Source organism: Chenopodium album, chromosome 26, assembly GCF_948465745.1.
Source record: "Chenopodium album chromosome 26, dcCheAlbu1.1, whole genome shotgun sequence".
Taxonomy (NCBI): domain Eukaryota; kingdom Viridiplantae; phylum Streptophyta; class Magnoliopsida; order Caryophyllales; family Amaranthaceae; genus Chenopodium; species Chenopodium album.
Window position 1 is genome coordinate 5,012,722 of NC_137859.1, and position 18,667 is coordinate 5,031,388.

An 18,667-nucleotide genomic window follows, 5' to 3' on the forward strand; every position below is an offset into this window, starting at 1 on the left:
AGAGAGAAAAAGAGATGGAAATGGAGAAGAGGTTGTATGAAGCTGCTCTTGAAGGAAATGTTTCAAGCTTGAAAACATTAATCCAAGAAGACCCTTTAATTCTTGATAGAATCTCTTCAACCTTATATCAAGATACTCCTCTACACATTGCAATCCTACGTGGGCACCTCGAGTTTGCAAAGGCGGTACTTAGTTACAACCCAAGGCTTGCCACCGAGTGTGACTTGCTCGGCCACTTGCCCCTCCACATCGCATCTACCAAGGGACATACGGAGATCATTCATGAGCTTGTACGTGCAAGTCCGAGTTCTTGCCTGGCTCGTAGCAAGGATGGGAAGTTGCCCCTTCACTTGGCAATAAGTAAGGGGGTTCGAGTTGAGGTGGTAAGGGAGTTGGCTCAAGCATGTCCTGAGTCAATGCAATCAAGAGTGGATAGAGGAGATACTGTCTTGCACTTGTGTGTTAAGTATGAAAACTTGGATGCTTTTCAAGTAATATTGGAAGTGTTGAATGGTGAAAAAGATGGTAATTACTTATTGAATGTAAGAAATGATGATGGCAATACTATCTTGCATTTAGCTGCTCTTCAAAGGCATTTGGAGGTATTTCTGTTCTCTATTTCCTGGTTTTTTTTAAAAAAAAAATAATTATAATAATCATCAAGAAAGTGTCTTCATTTTTCCAATATTATGAATTCAACTTTATACTTAATCAAATTATATGAAGATATATGCTTATGGATTTAAATTATGGATGTTGATAAAGTACAAAATTGGAACAAATCTTACAAATTGATTTGGTTGACCAGACTGCTAAGTGACCTTTTATCATGAAATTTTCAAATTTTGTAGTGAGTTACCATTTGAATTACTTTTATAAATTAATTTGAGTTATTTGACTTGCATCCATATCACAAATAGTTTTACAAGTTCTAATATTGTTCAATAATATAAATTAATGGTCAAAGTTACCATAGTTCGACTATGAATGCAAGGTTGTCGTGGCCTATCATATAGGAATTTAAGCGAATATAATGTTTTGTAGCTCTTGTGAGATCTTTTACAAGTTTTACCCATGTTTAGCATGCAGTCATGATTATTATTTCTTTGCTTATTTCAGATTATAAAATACTTGCTGGCAATACCAGGCATTGAACCAAATGCAACGAACAACAATGGTCTTACAGCCTTAGATTTGGTTGAAAATTCACCTAAAGACTTAAAAGGACTTGAGCTACTCAACTTCCTTCTACAATCGAACGCTATTCAACGATCATCCAACACTCATTCATCTCTCTCAGCCGCGATAACCCAACCACCAACAACACATCCTAGGCAACCAAGGCCTAAGAAGTCATGGAAAAAGTTGTTCACCTTCAATAATCATAACCAGCTAGAAGATATGAGAGGTGAAATATTTATCACCGCGGCTATAATAGCCGCGATAAATGCATTGCCTATCATCTACATGAGGGTAAATGGACCGGATTTAACTGATCAATACGTGATCAACTCGGCTTCATTTGTACCAGCTGTTACAATAATGTTGCTAATAGTAGCCGGTTTTCCCTTAAGTAACAAGCTTTGTGCTTGGCTTGTGATACAATGTTTGTACACTTCAATTGGATTTTTGGGGTTAAATTACCTAGGAGAAATGGTCTCTAATGAAAGTCGATACTCAACTGTGAATTTTGTGTTTATTTTCGTGTCGATTTGGTTTGGGTTGCTTATGTTGGTAAGTGCACTAAATGTCATTCGTTTGATTGTGTGGATAGTGAAGAGCATCAAAATGTGTATGAAGCGTAGAAGGTTGCGCCTTAGAAGAGAGAATTCTATGGCAAATAATGCTTGATGTAAGAGTGAATTTAGAGATTAAAAGTATGTAATTTCTGCTCAAATATAATTGTTTTCTAACACTAGTCAAAATTTCCTCTGTTTAAAAAAAAAAATATGGTTTATGTATTGATTGATTATGTGGATGATGTGGTAGCAATGTAATTTTATTATGTGTGTTAGTGTGTACTACATACAAGTACTACATTTAAATATCAGAATTTTATGGTTTATATTAAATATAATTGTTTTCACAACATCATTACAATTACATTACAAATACTTGATGGCATCACCCAAAGTATCTTAGCTTCCAAGCTGTAGAACATATCAATATTTAGTTAGATATTTATGTGATGGTCAAACTCTTAAAATTGATCTGATATACCAGTATATGTCAACTTTGACTGTATTAGACATCAAATGATCAAACCCTTACAAGCTGAACGAAAAGAACATTTCTCAACCTATAACTTAACGACTGATACCTAAATAATGTTCAGTCAATTAGTGATACGTAAGTACAAAGTTGTGCTTATTAGGTGGTAACACCCTAAACACCTAGATAATTCATAATTATTGACCAAAATAAACTTGTATTTCACTTTAGTTAGTACCAACAAAATTAGAGCTGTCAATTTAGGTCTCGGGTATTCAAGTCAGGTCAAATTAGGTCTCGGGTTAAATATGGATCAAGTTATATCGGGTCAATCTAGCTTCAGATCAGGTTCAGGTTCAAGTCAGGTCAATTTCAGTTCAAGTTATAATGGGTCGTTCACCTTTTCGGATATAGATCAGGTTCAATTTGAGTTAAAATCAGATCGATTCAATTTCAGGTTCGGGTTGGGTTGAGTCAGGTTTGGATGGGTTAATAAGATGGTACATTCGGATTCGGGTTAGTGTTGAGTTGGGTATTGGTTCAAGTTCAATTCTAATAAATATCGATGTGGCCAAGTTGAACTATATAATAACGCCTTCCATAATTTGATCAAGCATCATCAAGATTTTATTAAACTTATATACGAGTAATAGCTAGAGAACAAAAGGTATATAAGTTGAACAAAAGATTTTATTAAATTGAGGGTTTACATAATTATACCAGTATAAAAGCTGAATAAAAGGTATATAAAACTTTATTAAACCTTCCATGACTCGCATTCAGGTTTTAATTGGGTCGGGTACTAGTTTGGGTTAGGATTGTTTTCATTCAGGTCGGATTAAATCGGTTGACGGTTACTATCTGGTCAGGTGCAGGGTAGGTTCAGGTTCAGGTCATAAAGTTTTGGATCAAATCAGTTTTCAGTTAATATTAGGTCAGGTTCAGGTCGGGTTACAGGTCACTAGTTTAATTAACCCCATTGTTCGAGTACAGGTTGGGTTCAGATCATTGTCGGATAAGGTCGGATTCTCGGGTCAAGTCAGTTTATAACAATTCTAGCTATAATCCACACTATTTGATGAAATTTTGAGGTTTTCGGGGCCCGGTGGAAAAAAGTGTTGAGAGCCCAAGTGATATATCTCGGGGTCTTATAATGTCGTTTGAAACCATATATGATCATCATATGTTGTCATAAATGTACGTGGTAGGCTTGAGTTTACGAAATCACTACAAGTTGTGAGCGGGTAAAATGACTGTTTAAGGGCATATTAGATGGTTCAACCGACCCAATTGGACACCCGGAGGGTATTAGGGACCATGACAAACATCTCAGCAGTTTCAATTTCCGGATGGAAAAAGGTCGAAAAATTGCAAAATTGAAGACTATAATCCACGCTTTTTGAGGAAATTTAGAGGTTTCGGGTCCCGATGGCGAAAAGTCTTGAGACCCTAAGGGATACATCTCGGGGTCATATAATGTCGTTTGAAACCATATATGATCATTATATGTTGTCATAAACGTCCGTGGTAGGCTTGAGTTTACGAAATCGGTGCAAGTTGCGAACAGGTAAAATGACGGTTTCAGGACATATTGGATGGTTCCACCGACCCAATAGAACTCCCAAAGGGTATAAGGGACCATGTTTAACATCTCGGCAATTTCTATTTCAGAGCGAAAAAAGGTCAAAAAATTACAAAATTGAAGGCTATAACCCACGCTTTTTAAAAAAAAAATTGAGGTTTCGGGGCCTAGTGGCGAAAAGAGTTGATACCCTAAGGGATACATCTCAAGGTCATATAATGCCGTTTGAAACTATATGTGATCATTACATGTTGTCAAAAATTTCCGTGGTAGGCTTGAGTTTACGAAATTACGCTTACAAGTTGTGAACGGGTAAAATGACTATTCAAGGGCATATCGGATGGTTCCACTGACCCAATTGAACTCTCAAAAGGTATTAGGGACCATGTTAAACATCTCGGCAATTTTTATTTCAGGGCGAAAAAGGTTAAAAAAAATTGCAAAATTGAAGGCTATAATCTACGCTTTTTGATGAAATTTTGAGGTTTCGGGGCCCGGTGGCGAAAAGCCTTGAGAACCTAAGCGATATATCTCGGTGTCATATAATGTTGTTTGAAACCATATATGATCATTATATGTTGTCATAGATGTCCGTGGTAGTCTTGACTTTACGAAATTACTACAGGTTGTGAACGGGTAAAACGATCGTTTGGGGACATATTGGATGGCTCCACCGACCCAATTGTACTCTCGGAGGGTATTAGAGACCATGGTAAACATCTCAGCAATTTTTATTAGCGAAAAAAGGAAGAAAATTACAAAATTAAAGGCTATAATCCATGTTTTTGAGGACATTTTGAGGCTTCGGGGCCCACGAGCGAAAAGCCTTGAGACCTTAAGAGATACATCTCGGAGCCATATAATGCCGTTTGAAACCACATGTGATCATTATATGTTGAAATAAACGTCCGTGGTAGGCTTGAGTTTACGAAATCACAACAAGTTGTGAACGGCTAAAATGTTCATTTAAGGGCATATTGGCTGGTTCCACCGACCCAATTGGACTCCCGGATGCTATTATGGACCATGGTAAACATTTCAGCAATTTTTATTTCCAGGCGATAAAAGGTCATAAAATTACAAATTAGAAGGCTATAATCCACACTTTTTGAGGAAATTTTGAGGTTTCGAGGCCCGATGATGAAAAGTGTTGAGACTCTAGGGGATATATCTCGGGGTCATATATTGCTGTTTGAAGCCATATAGGATCATTATATGTTGTCATAAACGTACGTTGTAGGCTTGAGTTTACGAAATTACTACAAGTTGTGAACGGGTAAAATGACCGTTTAAGCGCATAATAGATGGTTCCAACGACCCAATTGGACTCCCAGAGGGTATTAGGAACCATGGTAAATATCTCAGTAATTTTTATTTCCGAGCGAAAAAAGGTAAAAAAATTACAAAATTGAAGGCTATAATTCACACTTTTTGAGGAAATTTAGAGGTTTCGGGGCCCGATGGCGAGTGTTAAGACTCTAGGGGATATATCTCGGGGTCATATATTGCTGTTTGAAGCCATATATGATCATTATATGTTGTCATAAACGTACGTGGTAGGCTTGAGTTTACGAAATCACTACAAATTGTGAACGGGTAAAATGACCGTTTAAGCGCATAATAGATGGTTCCACCGACCCAATTGGACTCCCAGAGGGTATTAGTGAAGGAGTTATGTCTTCGTTGTGTGCAATTACTAGATATATAATTGGATCAAATTATGGAGATAATTAAGTCCGGACATTTGGGTCGTCGTTTTGCCATAGCTAGAGGTACTTACGATCTTTGGACTAGTAAAATAGCCCAAAGCCCAATTGGACGGATCCTATAAGGTCACACAAAGGGGCTAGATCGAGCATTAGAGGACGAGGCCCATCATGGGCCTCATCACTCTAGGTGGCCGGCCATATAGGGCTTTGGGAGGCTATTGGGCTTCGTGCCCTAGTCTAATTATAATGAGATTATAAATAGACTAGGTGCCTAGGGTTTGTATGTAAGGAATTAACTGATCATTTAGATCAAACCCTAATTAGCAAACACGAAACCAACCCCTCTCATACTCCCTCTCTCACGTCACTCTCCTCCTCCCGGCGCCGGTGGTGTCTCGTGGTGGTGGTGGTTCGTGCGGTGGTCGGTTGTCCGAAAAGGTGGTGATCGCGGTTTTCCTCAATCACTCGACCAATCTAGTATTGGTGGACGGTTCGTTCGAATCTCGTGGACTAAGTAGAGGAGCAACACTTGGGGCTCTGTTCTCTCCCTGATTTGCCTGTCGAATAGCTTCGTGGAATTCACGCTTCAAAGGTATGATTATGTGTCTTGTGTGTTATGCATGCGATTCTTGGGATTAGGTACTTTATTGAATATGATTCATATATGTTATTTCCGCTGCGTAGTACCTATAGAACCCTACAGTGGTATCAGTTAGCCTCTTGCATGAACGCGCTAGATCATAATAATACGATTATTTGATGTCCACGTTAATTTTATAATCAATTAAGAGGGAGAAATTAATTTAATTATGGTTCGATTATTATTTTAATGTGATTAAACTTTTGGAATCGATTAAATGTGATTTAATAATGCTCAAATAGCCATAAAGAGGACCGAATTATGCCCTAGTATGTTCGAATTTTTCGAAAACCCTAACCCTAAAATTCGAAATTTTCAAGCCCTAAAATATGATTTTCGTGCTTGATTTTGATTTAATTCGATATGTTTTATGTCTCATAATTTTAATTGGATTGATTTATGCATAAAAATGTTTTATGTATGATCATAGATTTAATTTTAAATGTTAAAATTAAATTGGGATTAAATTTATGATGAACCCTAATTTTAAAGTTGAATGTGATTTAATTTTAATCTTATGGACTAATTTAATTTAATTAGGATAAATGTTATTTTAATTAAATTAAAATTCAAAAAAAAAAAAAATTATTTATTTTGGCCGGCAACCGCGGCTGGGTGGCGCAGCCACGGCGGCTGCCGACCAGGTGGCGTCCAAGAGGGAGGGGAAGGGAGGGCGGCGGTCATGGTGGCTGGGGCAGCAGCTGTGCAAGTGTTGCACGCTGCTGCCGTGGCTGCTTCTGCTGCTGGTTGCTGCTGCTTTGCGGCAGTGGCTGCTGTGAAGCGGCAAGCCACCGTGGCTAGCTCCGGCTAGCCAACCACGGTGGCCAGCAACCATGCAGTCACGGTTTTTCAAAAAAAAAAAAAAAAATTTCTGTTTTAAAATTTTATTTCAAGATAATTGTGAATTATTTTGGGATAAAATCGGTTTTATTTTGGATAAGTTAAAATATTTTCAAAATATAATCTTTTATTTTAGGATAAAATCAAATATTCAAAAGTTGTTATATTTGATATTATCCATATTTAGTTTGTTAAATTGGTAATTATCCTAAATTAAAGTGGTTAATTATGGATAAGATTGATTAGGATATTCTGAGCATATTCCAAAAGGATAATAATTGATTTAAATAATGTGATTATCCCATAATTAGATTAGGATATAATTGATTTTAAAATTATTTGATTGGCTAGTAATTAGGATAGAATCTCCTAAATTAGTTAGGATAATCATGGAAGATTAAATATGATTTTATCTTTCTAGATTAAAATATGATTTGATTCTATCTCATGACTAAATTAAATATATGATATTTTATGAACCGTCATGAATAATATATGATATTATCTAATTATGCTTAAAATATAAGATATTTTAGGAAATGCGTTGTCTTTATTATGATCATTAGATGTTATAGTTTAGACAAGCATGTTGAGTGATTTATTATATGGCACTTTTCTAATATATGATATTATGTTGCTATATATAGACTAGTATGGCCCATAGATTCTTAAATACGATCTGCGTATCGTGATGTATTTTTGTAATCTAAATACGGTCTGCGTACCGTTGAGTATTTTCATAACTTTTATTTAATGTAAATAGAATAGTTATTTAAATGGTGTTAGCCCAAAAGAAGCCCATGAAGTGAAGGCCCAAAGGAGCAAGGTGGATAAAGATCCATGATGGTTCAAGTGGGAGCATTTTTCATTTCTAGTTTTCTTAGGACTAGGGGGCCATACTATGTCATATTTTATTGCATTAATAGATTATGCATGTTTAGGTTTATTTATGTTGCTTGATGATGCGCAAGAGTTCACTAAATAATCACAACATAATAAATCTAGATCCCAGCAATATTGATGCAGCTTTTCCAATTAAAAACCCGACGAAAACCTTGATCGTTTGTGATGGGTCAGCTCTCAGCAGAGCATCATAATATATCTTGGGGAAGTGGGGGTAGAACTGCATAACTACACTTTTAATTGGTTATATTCAACAAGGTTACCTAAATCGTTTAGAACCTTGAAGCTAAGAGTAATAATTAAACATGCGATGGTTAATTATTCAACCAAGAATTACAAGAGTTGTAATCAGTAAAGAGTTTACTCACCTTGAAAATGTAATGGTTGATTGCAGGGAATCACTCTGGTTAATTATTGCACAAATAAAGGATCTTGGAATCACTTAAAATTCAATTGGGGTCATATAATTATTGAATAAAGTGTTTTAAAGTTACCAAATGAATGTTATTTATGGTACTTTAATTTATTAAACATAATTATTAAACTTTGCCTTATTTTGACATAGATGAGTAGCCGTAATAACAATGACAACAGCGTTTACAATTTGCGACCATTCCTTGAGAAGGATAGGTTGACAGGGGAAAACTTTTCCAACTGGGAAAGAATGCTAAGGCTTGTTCTGAAATCTGAAGGTAAAGAGGATGTCATTGACAAACCCTTACCAGGACCTTTGCCAGAAAATCCAACTGCGGCAGAGATCAAGAAGCACAAGGAAGCTCATGATAGAGCTATGCCTATCACTTGCTTAATGATTGCTACCATGGAACCTAGTCTTCAAAAGCGTTTTGAGGACATGGATGCCTATTCAATCATGGAAGAGCTCAAAGTTTTGTTTAAGAAACAAGCTAGAGTTGAAAGGTATGAGCTTCATCGTGAAATTATGGATTGTAGAATGGAGAAGGGTGCCACAGTTCATGATCATGTTTTCAAAATGATCGGCCTAATTCAAAGTATGGAGAAACTGGGGTATCCAATTGTTGATGATTTGGCAACAGACATCATTCTCCATTCACTTCCAGAAAGTTTCAACCAGTTTATCATGAATTTTAACATGACTGCGGATGCAAAGACTATGGGTCAATTGCATGCAATGCTGGTTAGTGCTGAGAAACAAATCCCTAAGGAACCTAAGAAGGAAGTTCTTATGATTCAAAAGGGAAAAGGATTTAAGAAGAAGGGGCAAAAGGCTAGTGCCAAGAGCAGAGGCAAGGAAGTTGCCAAGGCTCCTGAAAAGCCTAAAGCGAATCCAAAGCCCAAAGTTACAAGTGAGAGTGAATGCTTTTACTGCAAGAGGAAGGGGCATTGGAAACGCAATTGCCAGAAATACCTTGATTTCATCAAGAAAAAGAATGGAGCATCGACCTCAAGTATTATATTATAAACATTTTAACATTCACTAAGGTATGTGATACCAAGTTGCAGTGCTTAACATTATGATGTTGCGCAGGAACTGCAAACAAGTGAAGCTAGCATGGAGATGGAGCTTGAAGGTGCACTAGGAGTATTTTAGTGGCCAGAAATAGCTTCATAGTTTTAATTTCTGATTATTTTATCATGACATTTAGAACTATTTCCAGTTTTGATGAGACAATATTTCGATTTTCTTGTTTTGAATACTGATTTGGTTTTACTTGGCTTGGACAAATGTTGATCCATGACCAAGGTAATAAATTGTTTTCATTTTGCTAGATATAAGTTAATTTTATGACATTGATATAAGTAGATCACAAAAATGAATTTAGATGATTCAAAGCAAACTTATTTAAATAAAGTAAGATTAGGTCACATAAACCATTTGCACATCCAAAGTTATGGATGGACTCTTACTCTTATATGATTATGAATCACTTAAGAATTAGAAGTTATGCTTGATAAGGTATAATGACCAAGTTACCTTTTAGTTGAAAGGGTAAAAGAGCTAAAATAACCTTTTGGAACACAAACATATGATGTGAGTGTACCATGAATTCAAGATTTAGCAAAAGGATTAAACTATTTCATTGCTTTTATTAACGATTTAAGTAAGTATGTCGATAATTACTTAATGAAACAATAGCTGGAATCATTGAAATGTTCAAAATTCCAAAATGAAATGTAAAATCAAGTTTGGGATAAACAATTTAGCACCACAATATGATTGTTGTGATAAATATTTAACTCAAAAACAAATGATCATCTAAAGGAATTGTTGAATTAGTTCACAATCCAGGAACATTACAATTAAGATGTATGTATAAAGCAGGAATCAAACTTTGCTTGTCATGGTTCGATCCAAGATTTAATGATTTACAAATATCGTTTTGAGGAAATGCATTAAACAACAACAATTGCGAATATACTAAACAGAAACTTAACCATAGCAGTAGAAAGATGTCATAAGAGTTATGGATTGGAAATGTTCCAAAGATATCTTTTCTAAACAGGATTGAGGGTTTATGAAATCTGTGTAAAATGTTTACGAAGATGACATAATAGTCCCTAAATCACAGGTATTATTCCTACAATCGCGTAAAAACAAAATATTTGTTGCTCGCGATAGTGTCTTTATAGAAAGAAGTGTCTTCCTACAAAGCCAAGTGGGAGTAAAATTAGATCTCGATGAGATTCGAGACGAGCAACAAATGGATGTAGATAACACTACAATAGAGACGAATGCGCATGAAATCAGCTAATTTGATAAAACATGTGTCGAAGCAAGCTAATTCAACTAGCAAGACTTCTATCGTCCTACTAGAATGAAAGGCTTCAAAGAGTTGAAGAGAATAATTCTATTGTCGCTCATACCTATCATAGGTTACTTAGGATTAAAACAAACAGTTTGTTGGAATTCTAGTAAAAGGTGGATTCTAAAATTTTCTATTGGAATGGTTAGAATCCATACCTACAAGCAAGCTTTGGACAAGTGCCAACTCAGGAAATGGCCTAAAGCCAAGAAATCCAGAATGGACTCCATGTCTGTAAAGATGTGCTAGTCCATGATAGTCTTATAAATAGGGTCAAACCTATTAGTCATGTAAGCCAATTCGGATTATTTCTAGTTATGGAAATCAAAATCACTTTCATGAAATGTTCTTGATAGATGGGATGTATATGATACAACCTAAGATTTGAAATCCAGGAATTCCTAGAATGTTTTTGCAAACTTCAGAAATTCATTCATGGATTGAAGTAAGCATTAGGGAGTTGGAATATTCATTAGGAAATCAAACAGTTTGATTACCTTGGAAGAATGGAAAAGAAATCTTGTAGAGACAAGAAGTTTAGTGGGAGCAATTGGTCTTCTTAGTCTAGTATGTAGTTGACATATATTTCATATAAAATGATATATCAATGCTTGAATAAGTCAAGCAATGGTTAGAAAGACTGTTTCTATATGGGAGACTTAGGAGATGTTGAGTACATATTGGGAATCAAAATCCACAAAGTGAATCTTGAAGGATGACTGGACCTAGTCAAGAGACTTATGTTGATAAGGTTCTTGACAAGTTCAAGATGCAAGGTTCTAAGAGAGGATCTTTTCCCATGTCTCATGGTTTTACACTCAGTAAAACTCAGTGCCTTAAAAGCTAGAAGAGTTGAGATGTAAAGGTAATGTACCTTATGCTTTTGCAAAAGGGGCCATTACATGTACCATGAAATGTACAAAGCAAGTTGTTACATATGACTTGTGCATGTGTAGCAAGTTTCAAGCAAATACAGAATAAGCATACAGAAAGTTACCAAGAACAAATCCTTGAGTACTTGAGAAGCGCTAAAGGAATTTTTCTAGCTATGGTGTTAAAGATAAACAAGTTTGTCAAAAGTTATAACGAATATAGTGAGCTTGAAGAGTTCAAAGCAAAGCACTATTGCATGCTCAATGTCAGAATATGTGTATTAAGCTATAGTCGGATAGTTTTAGAGGAAGTTCGGATTAAAATGTCATATGACTAAAAGGTCACCTTTGCCCAAGAACAAAGGAGCCAGGGTCACATCACAAATCCAAACAAATGGATATAAGATATCGCCTTAGTTATGAGATCATTGACCAGCGGAAGGTCACGTTCTGCAAAGTTTCATTATGAGTGAGAAATCACTAAACCCCTTCCATAGACAAAGGTATGAGAGTCATATTAAAGTCTTGGATTGAAGCAAATTATGTAATTTAAGTTGTGTATGTTTGTGGAAACATATTACAAAAGAAAATGCATCAATTTGCAGAATTATGTTTAAAATAGAAATTATTATTTCTCTTATTTAATTATGGTTTTGAAATTAAATAAAATGTCCAAAATAATTATGGATTGATGGGCTCATCAGGTTATCTATTAGATAGAGACCTGGTGTATGAAACTCCACAGGTGAACAAAATCCATATATTATTTAAGTTCCTAGTTCGAAATCATTAAAGTGGACATAAATGATTTCAATAAATGGACTAGCATGTAAGATTGATTGGATAGCTCGGTTTCATGGGCTATAGGGGCATAGTGATGCTCAGTCAATCACTTGGATATGCATGAATGATGCATGATCGAACTATTGACCTACTTTGAAGTTCAAGTATAGAGCTTCCGTATATATTAGTGGATTCCTTTGACATGAGTGGAACATTGATTTCATTCAATGGATGTTATAACTGTGGTACATTCAAACGTCTACCCGTAACTGGAGATTATAAAGGATGTTTCCCGGTTATTTCAGAAGTTGAGTGGGAGGCTTGTTGCCACAAGATTGGATAGAGTCTACCTATTAAATTAGGAAATGTGTCATGGCCGCTTGAAGAGGGAGAATTCAGAAAATACGTGGCCGCGTTCAAATGCATTACTCAGTAATCATTTGGTTTTGTAATTCTAACTCAGATTTCAAGAAATGATTTGTAGATTAATATGATCTCGACATGTGATGCAATCATATTATCAAATCGACATATACATTGACTTAAGGAATTTGAATATTGCACCCTTGTCTCAGACAAGTGGGAGATTGAAGGAGTTATGTCTTCGTCGTGTGCAATTACTAGATATATAATTGGATCAAATTATGGAGATAATTAAGTCCGGACATTTGGGTCGTCGTTTTGCCATAGCTAGAGGTACTTACGATCTTTGGACTAGTAAAATAGCCCAAAGCCCAATTGGACGGATCCTATAAGGTCACACAAAGGGGCTAGATCGAGCATTAGAGGACGAGGCCCATCATGGGCCTCATCACTCTAGGTGGCCGGCCATATAGGGCTTTGGGAGGCTATTGGGCTTCGTGCCCTAGTCTAATTATAATGAGATTATAAATAGACTAGGTGCCTAGGGTTTGTATGTAAGGAATTAACTGATCATTTAGATCAAACCCTAATTAGCAAACACGAAACCAACCCCTCTCATACTCCCTCTCTCACGTCACTCTCCTCCTCCCGGCGCCGGTGGTGTCTCGTGGTGGTGGTGGTTCGTGCGGTGGTCGGTTGTCCGAAAAGGTGGTGATCGCGGTTTTCCTCAATCACTCGACCAATCTAGTATTGGTGGACGGTTCGTTCGAATCTCGTGGACTAAGTAGAGGAGCAACACTTGGGGCTCTGTTCTCTCCCTGATTTGCCTGTCGAATAGCTTCGTGGAATTCACGCTTCAAAGGTATGATTATGTGTCTTGTGTGTTATGCATGCGATTCTTGGGATTAGGTACTTTATTGAATATGATTCATATATGTTATTTCCGCTGCGTAGTACCTATAGAACCCTACAATTAGGAACCATGGTAAACATCTCGGCAATTTTTATTTCCGGGTGAAAAAAGGTCAAAAAATTACAAAATTGAAGGCTATAATCCACGCTTTTTAAGGAAATTTAGAGGTTTCGGGGCCCGATGGGGAAAAGCCTTGAGACCCTAAGGGATACATCTCAGGGTCATATAATGTCGTTTAAAACTATATATGATCATTATATGTTGTCATAAATGTCCGTGGTAGGCTTCAGTTCACGAAATCGGTGCAAGTTGGAACAGGTAAAATGACTGTTTCAGGACATATTGGATGGTTTCGCCGACCCAATAGGACTCCCAGAGGGTATTAGGGACCATGTTAATCATCTCGGAAATTTTTATTTCTGGGCGAAAAAAAATCAAAAAATTACAAAATTGAAGGCTATAATCCACGCTTTTTAAGAAAATTTTGAGGTTTCGGGGCCCGGTGGCGAAAAGTGTTGACACCCTAAGGGATACATCTCAAGGTCATATAATGCCGTTTGAAACCATATGTGATCATATATGTTGTTAAAAATGTCCGTAGTAGGCTTGAGTTTACGAAATCATTACAATTTGTGAACGGGTAAAATTACCATTTAAGCGCATATTGGATGGCTCCACCGACCCAATTGGACTCCCGGAGGGTAATAGGGACCATAATAAACATCTCGGCAAATTTTTTTTTTTGGGCGAAAAAAGGTCAAAAAAATTAAATTACATAATTGAAGGCTATATCCACGCTTTTTGAGGAAATTTTGAGGTTCGGGGGTTGATGGCAAAAAGTTTTATCTGTTTTCTTACATGCATGCCTCTTGTATCGGCTATAAGCTCTCACGAGGCCTTTACGTTGACGGATAATGGTCATATATGGATCCACACAATATAATATGATCTCGAGATGAATCTCGTAGTGTTCCACGAAATTCCAACACCGGCTCCCGACACCTCCTAAATCACTCCGATTTCGTGTATTATACTACAAAACGCTTTGTTGATATTAAATTGGTACGTACTATTAAACACAACTTTAAACCATTGAGAATTATCTTTTTTTTTTTTTTTTGAAAGACGCCGTTGAGAATTATCTTAGTTATTATTAATGACACTGAAGTTATTATAGGCTGAGAATTTTTTTGTTGATATGGATCGAATCCCGAAAATCATTAAGTATAAAGCAACAATGATTCATTATTCCTTAAGCATCGTAGAGAACGAAGCCTCTCTTATTTCTTGTGGTCACCTAAATCATAATTTAGCGTATACACCAAAAAAGAACACGCATTTTATCCATAGTTATCTTCTTTCCCATTCTTAGCTATTAGTTTCCTACATTATTTGACTAAGTCAAATTTTCAAAGTCAAACAATTCAACTTGCCTAAACTTTCCTTGTTATCTTGACTTTCTTATACTTGCTAGTTGCTACCAAAGCTACTATAAAACTTGTTCTATGCACTAACAAAAAATGTACAATTTTCAACTAAAAGAGTAAAATAGAAGGGGTAAAAAATATGGAAATGGAGAAAAAGTTGTATGAAGCTGCTTTTGAAGGAAATGTGCCAAATTTTAAAGCATTAATCCAAGAAGATCCCTTAATACTTGATAGAATCTCAACAACTTTCTTCCAAGACACCCCGTTACATGTTGCAACCTTACGCGGGCGCCTCGAGTTTGTAAGGGCTGTACTCAGTCACAACCCCCAGCTTGCCACCGAGCCTGACTCGCTCGGCCACTTGCCCCTCCACGTCGCTTCCGCCAAGGGAAACATGGAGATCGTCCGCGAGCTTTTACGTGTTGGACCGAGCTCGTGCCTTGCTCGTAGCAAGGATGGGAAGTTGCCCCTTCACTTGGCTATAATGAAGGGGGTCAAGGTTGAGGTGTTGACCGAGTTGGCTCGGGTTTGTCCCGAGTCGACTCGGTCGAGGGTGGATGGAGGGGGTACTATTTTGCACTTGTGTGTGAAGTATGATAATTTGGATGGTTTTAAGGTGTTGGTTGAGATGTTTAAAGGTCAAAGTGATTTTAACAACTTGTTGAATGCAAGAAATGATGACAATAACACTGTCTTGCATATTGCTGCTCTACACAAGAATTTGGAGGTACTCTTTTTGTCCTTTTGACCTCTTTATTTTTTAGGTCTTAAATTTATTTATTTTTTTTTATGTACAATCATGTCTTTTATACACTTTCTTTGTGCATTAGTACTTATACCATTTAAACTCTTACATTATTAAAGCAATTATTACTATTAATTATTCGGATTAAGTAATTTGTAATTTATAAGATAATAAGAATTATATTCAAATCACTTCATTCCACTACAGCTGATCTTTCACCAAAAGTCCAGCTTACACGATCAGCCACATTATCTTATATAAAAGTCAACATAAATCTTTTCCTACTTGATCGATGATGACCAAATCATTGCACCATTATATGGAATTTTAGGATAAATAGTTGGGAAGGTGTCCATAATTTTCTTTCATTGAGATAAAGTTACACTCATTTACATTTCAATTATTTATCAATCTTATTAGCCATACACTTTTTTTTTTATCTTATTATCCGTCTTTAATTTATCTTATCTTATCCTATCTTTTATTCGTCTTATAAGACTTTATTTGAATTTATTATCCTTTATATTATATTATCATAAATTATTGGCAATAATTATTTTATCTTATTTAAGCTTATTAGCTACCTAAAATTATTTGTTGCTTGAATTGATCATCATCTTGAAATTAATTGACTTCGATTCATTGTATTTCTTTATTACGCGTATGATAGAGATTAATAACGGTCAATTGTACAAATGTATATGACTAGACGGTAAAATCATACATTTGAATAACAAGTACTTTCGTATTACTTTATAATTATTATTATATTACTCCATCTGTTTCATAATGTTAGTCTTATGAGATCTAATTTTTATTATTGTATTAATATCTAATTTTTATAATTTTTGCTAGTGTGACAAAGATTTGCATTGATATACATAATTGGAAGGAGTATTATATTTCAAATAAAATAAATAAATTAATAACTAAAACCTTATTATTCTTCTATTTCCTTTTCTAGGTTACAAAATACTTGTTAGAAACAACAAGTATTGAACAAAATGCTGTGAACAACAATGGTCTTACAGCCTTAGACTTAGTCGAAAACTCTCCTAAAGACTTGAAAGGACTCGAGCTACTCAACCTTCTCCTTCAATCCAACGTTCGAAAACCAACCACAAACACTCAACCATCAAAACTAAGCACCCAAGAAAACAATGCAACCTCACATTCTAGACCACCAAGCCCAAAAAAGTCATGGAAACGATTTTTCACCTTCAACAATGATAACACGAAACACTTGGAAGATATGAAAGGCCAAATATTAATTATCGCGGCTATTATAGTCACGATTAATGCATTGCCTATCATCTACTTGAAGGTAAACGGACCAGATATACCTGACCAATTCTCAATAAACTCGGGTTCATTCGTGCCTGCTGTAACGATCATATTGTTACTAATATGTGGTTTACCCTTAAGAAACAAGTTTTGTGCTTGGCTTGTGATACAGTTGATGTATAGTGCTATCGGATTTTTGACACTGAATTACATTGGACAAATGCTATCAACTGAGAGTCGATACTCAAAACTCGATATTGCTGTTATTCTTATGTTGATTTGGTTTGGGTTGTTGATAATTGTTAGTGCACTTAATATCATACGGTTGATTGTGTGGGTTGTAACGAGTATCAAAAGGCGTATGAAGCAAAGGAAATCGCGTGGTAGAAGAGAGAATGCATTGTCAAATGCTTGAGCTTGTGTAATTTTCTAGTTAAATCTAGCTAATTTTAGCTTCATTTGTTTGTTTGATGTAAAATTGCTCAATTTTATCTTTCTTTGTTTGATGTAACAAGGTTGGTGTATGTATGTAATTGTATCAATTAAAATGTTGTTAAGCTGATAAAACAAATTTATGGAATAGACAATTACAATTTACAACTGAAAATTCAGAGCCTTCAATTAAACAAAATCGGTAAACATAGGCAATTAATTTTGAAATATTACATCCATCATTACTCCAAGAATCCAAGATTATACGTCCACAAATAACGTAATTGAATTGTATTAATCTCTCAGTAATTACTCCGATACAAGTGTTGTATAACATAAGCCAATTCAAATAAATATTCTAATCAAGAACAAAAGATAAATTTAAAGAAAAGTAACAATCTATAGATTATTGATCAAAACACAAAAGTTTATGCACTACAACATTATTCAATCGTACTAAAACAAACATAGGACACAATTGAGTTTTACACCCCGAAAGTCAAAAACGAAACTAATGACATACGACAATGCTACTAAATTAATCGTCACACTACGACATCAAGTTAAACTATCAACGTAACAAGACAATTAATTCCCGAACAAAGGACCATCAACCGAAATCTATACTAGTAACTATTGAGAGATGATTTGAAAGACGGATTGATCGATCGACCAATCAACGAAAGGCCTTAAAATAAAAAACTTGATTCCTATGATCATAATAAATCCCAATTTTATCATCCTTATTAAACCCACGAGTCTTGAACAAATCCATATTAACCCCAAGAAAATAATCATCCTGTGCACCTTTTTCAATAAAAGTCGTCTCATCGTACGGACCGTACACAACAGGGGCATTTTCGTCAGTCAAATCACAAACAGAAACATAAACTTTATTACCCGTAACAATTTTGTTAGCAGTCTCTAAAGTGGAGTAACGAAACACATGTTCAAAAACCTCGTCATGACTTAACCGAATCTTACCCGTAGTAACCTCGTTCACGTCCAAGTATTTCCGGATCCGCCACGGGTCGTACTTCTTGTCGAGATTGTCTTTCGACTCGAGGTTTGGCATTAACATATTAGTTGCAACTGTGGAATCATCTCGTATTTCGATGAGGATACGGGGGACTTGGTTTGAATTCGTTACACCACTAGTCGTCATATCCATCTCTTCTTT

At 35.7% G+C, this 18,667-nt stretch overlaps 2 protein-coding genes across 2 annotated transcripts; both read left to right on the top strand.

The window, feature by feature from the left end:
• The first annotated feature begins 14 nt into the window (after positions 1-14).
• LOC145616277 (uncharacterized) lies at positions 15-1,851 on the top strand. The gene is made up of 2 exons (XM_081670973.1): positions 15-602; positions 1,120-1,851. Exons 1-2 carry the CDS (start codon positions 15-17, stop codon positions 1,849-1,851), a joined length of 1,320 nt encoding a protein of 439 aa, XP_081527099.1.
• A 13,291-nt stretch (positions 1,852-15,142) lies between these two features.
• Positions 15,143-17,583, top strand: LOC145617932 (uncharacterized). The gene is made up of 2 exons (XM_081672705.1): positions 15,143-15,753; positions 16,736-17,583. The coding sequence occupies exons 1-2, from the start codon at positions 15,166-15,168 to the stop codon at positions 17,468-17,470; spliced, it is 1,323 nt and encodes a 440-aa protein (XP_081528831.1). The 5' UTR covers positions 15,143-15,165; the 3' UTR covers positions 17,471-17,583.
• Positions 17,584-18,667: the final 1,084 nt, after the last annotated feature.

Excerpts from the sequence above, each read along its gene's own strand:
- LOC145617932 (XM_081672705.1), top strand. The coding sequence starts at position 15,166 with ATGGAAATGGAGAAAAAGTTGTATGAAGCTGCTTTTGAAGGAAATGTG. Across the intron at positions 15,754-16,735 it reads CTCTACACAAGAATTTGGAG|GTTACAAAATACTTGTTAGA; the intron begins GTACTCTTTTTG and ends TTCCTTTTCTAG.
- LOC145616277 (XM_081670973.1), top strand. The coding sequence starts at position 15 with ATGGAAATGGAGAAGAGGTTGTATGAAGCTGCTCTTGAAGGAAATGTT. Across the intron at positions 603-1,119 it reads CTCTTCAAAGGCATTTGGAG|ATTATAAAATACTTGCTGGC; the intron begins GTATTTCTGTTC and ends TGCTTATTTCAG.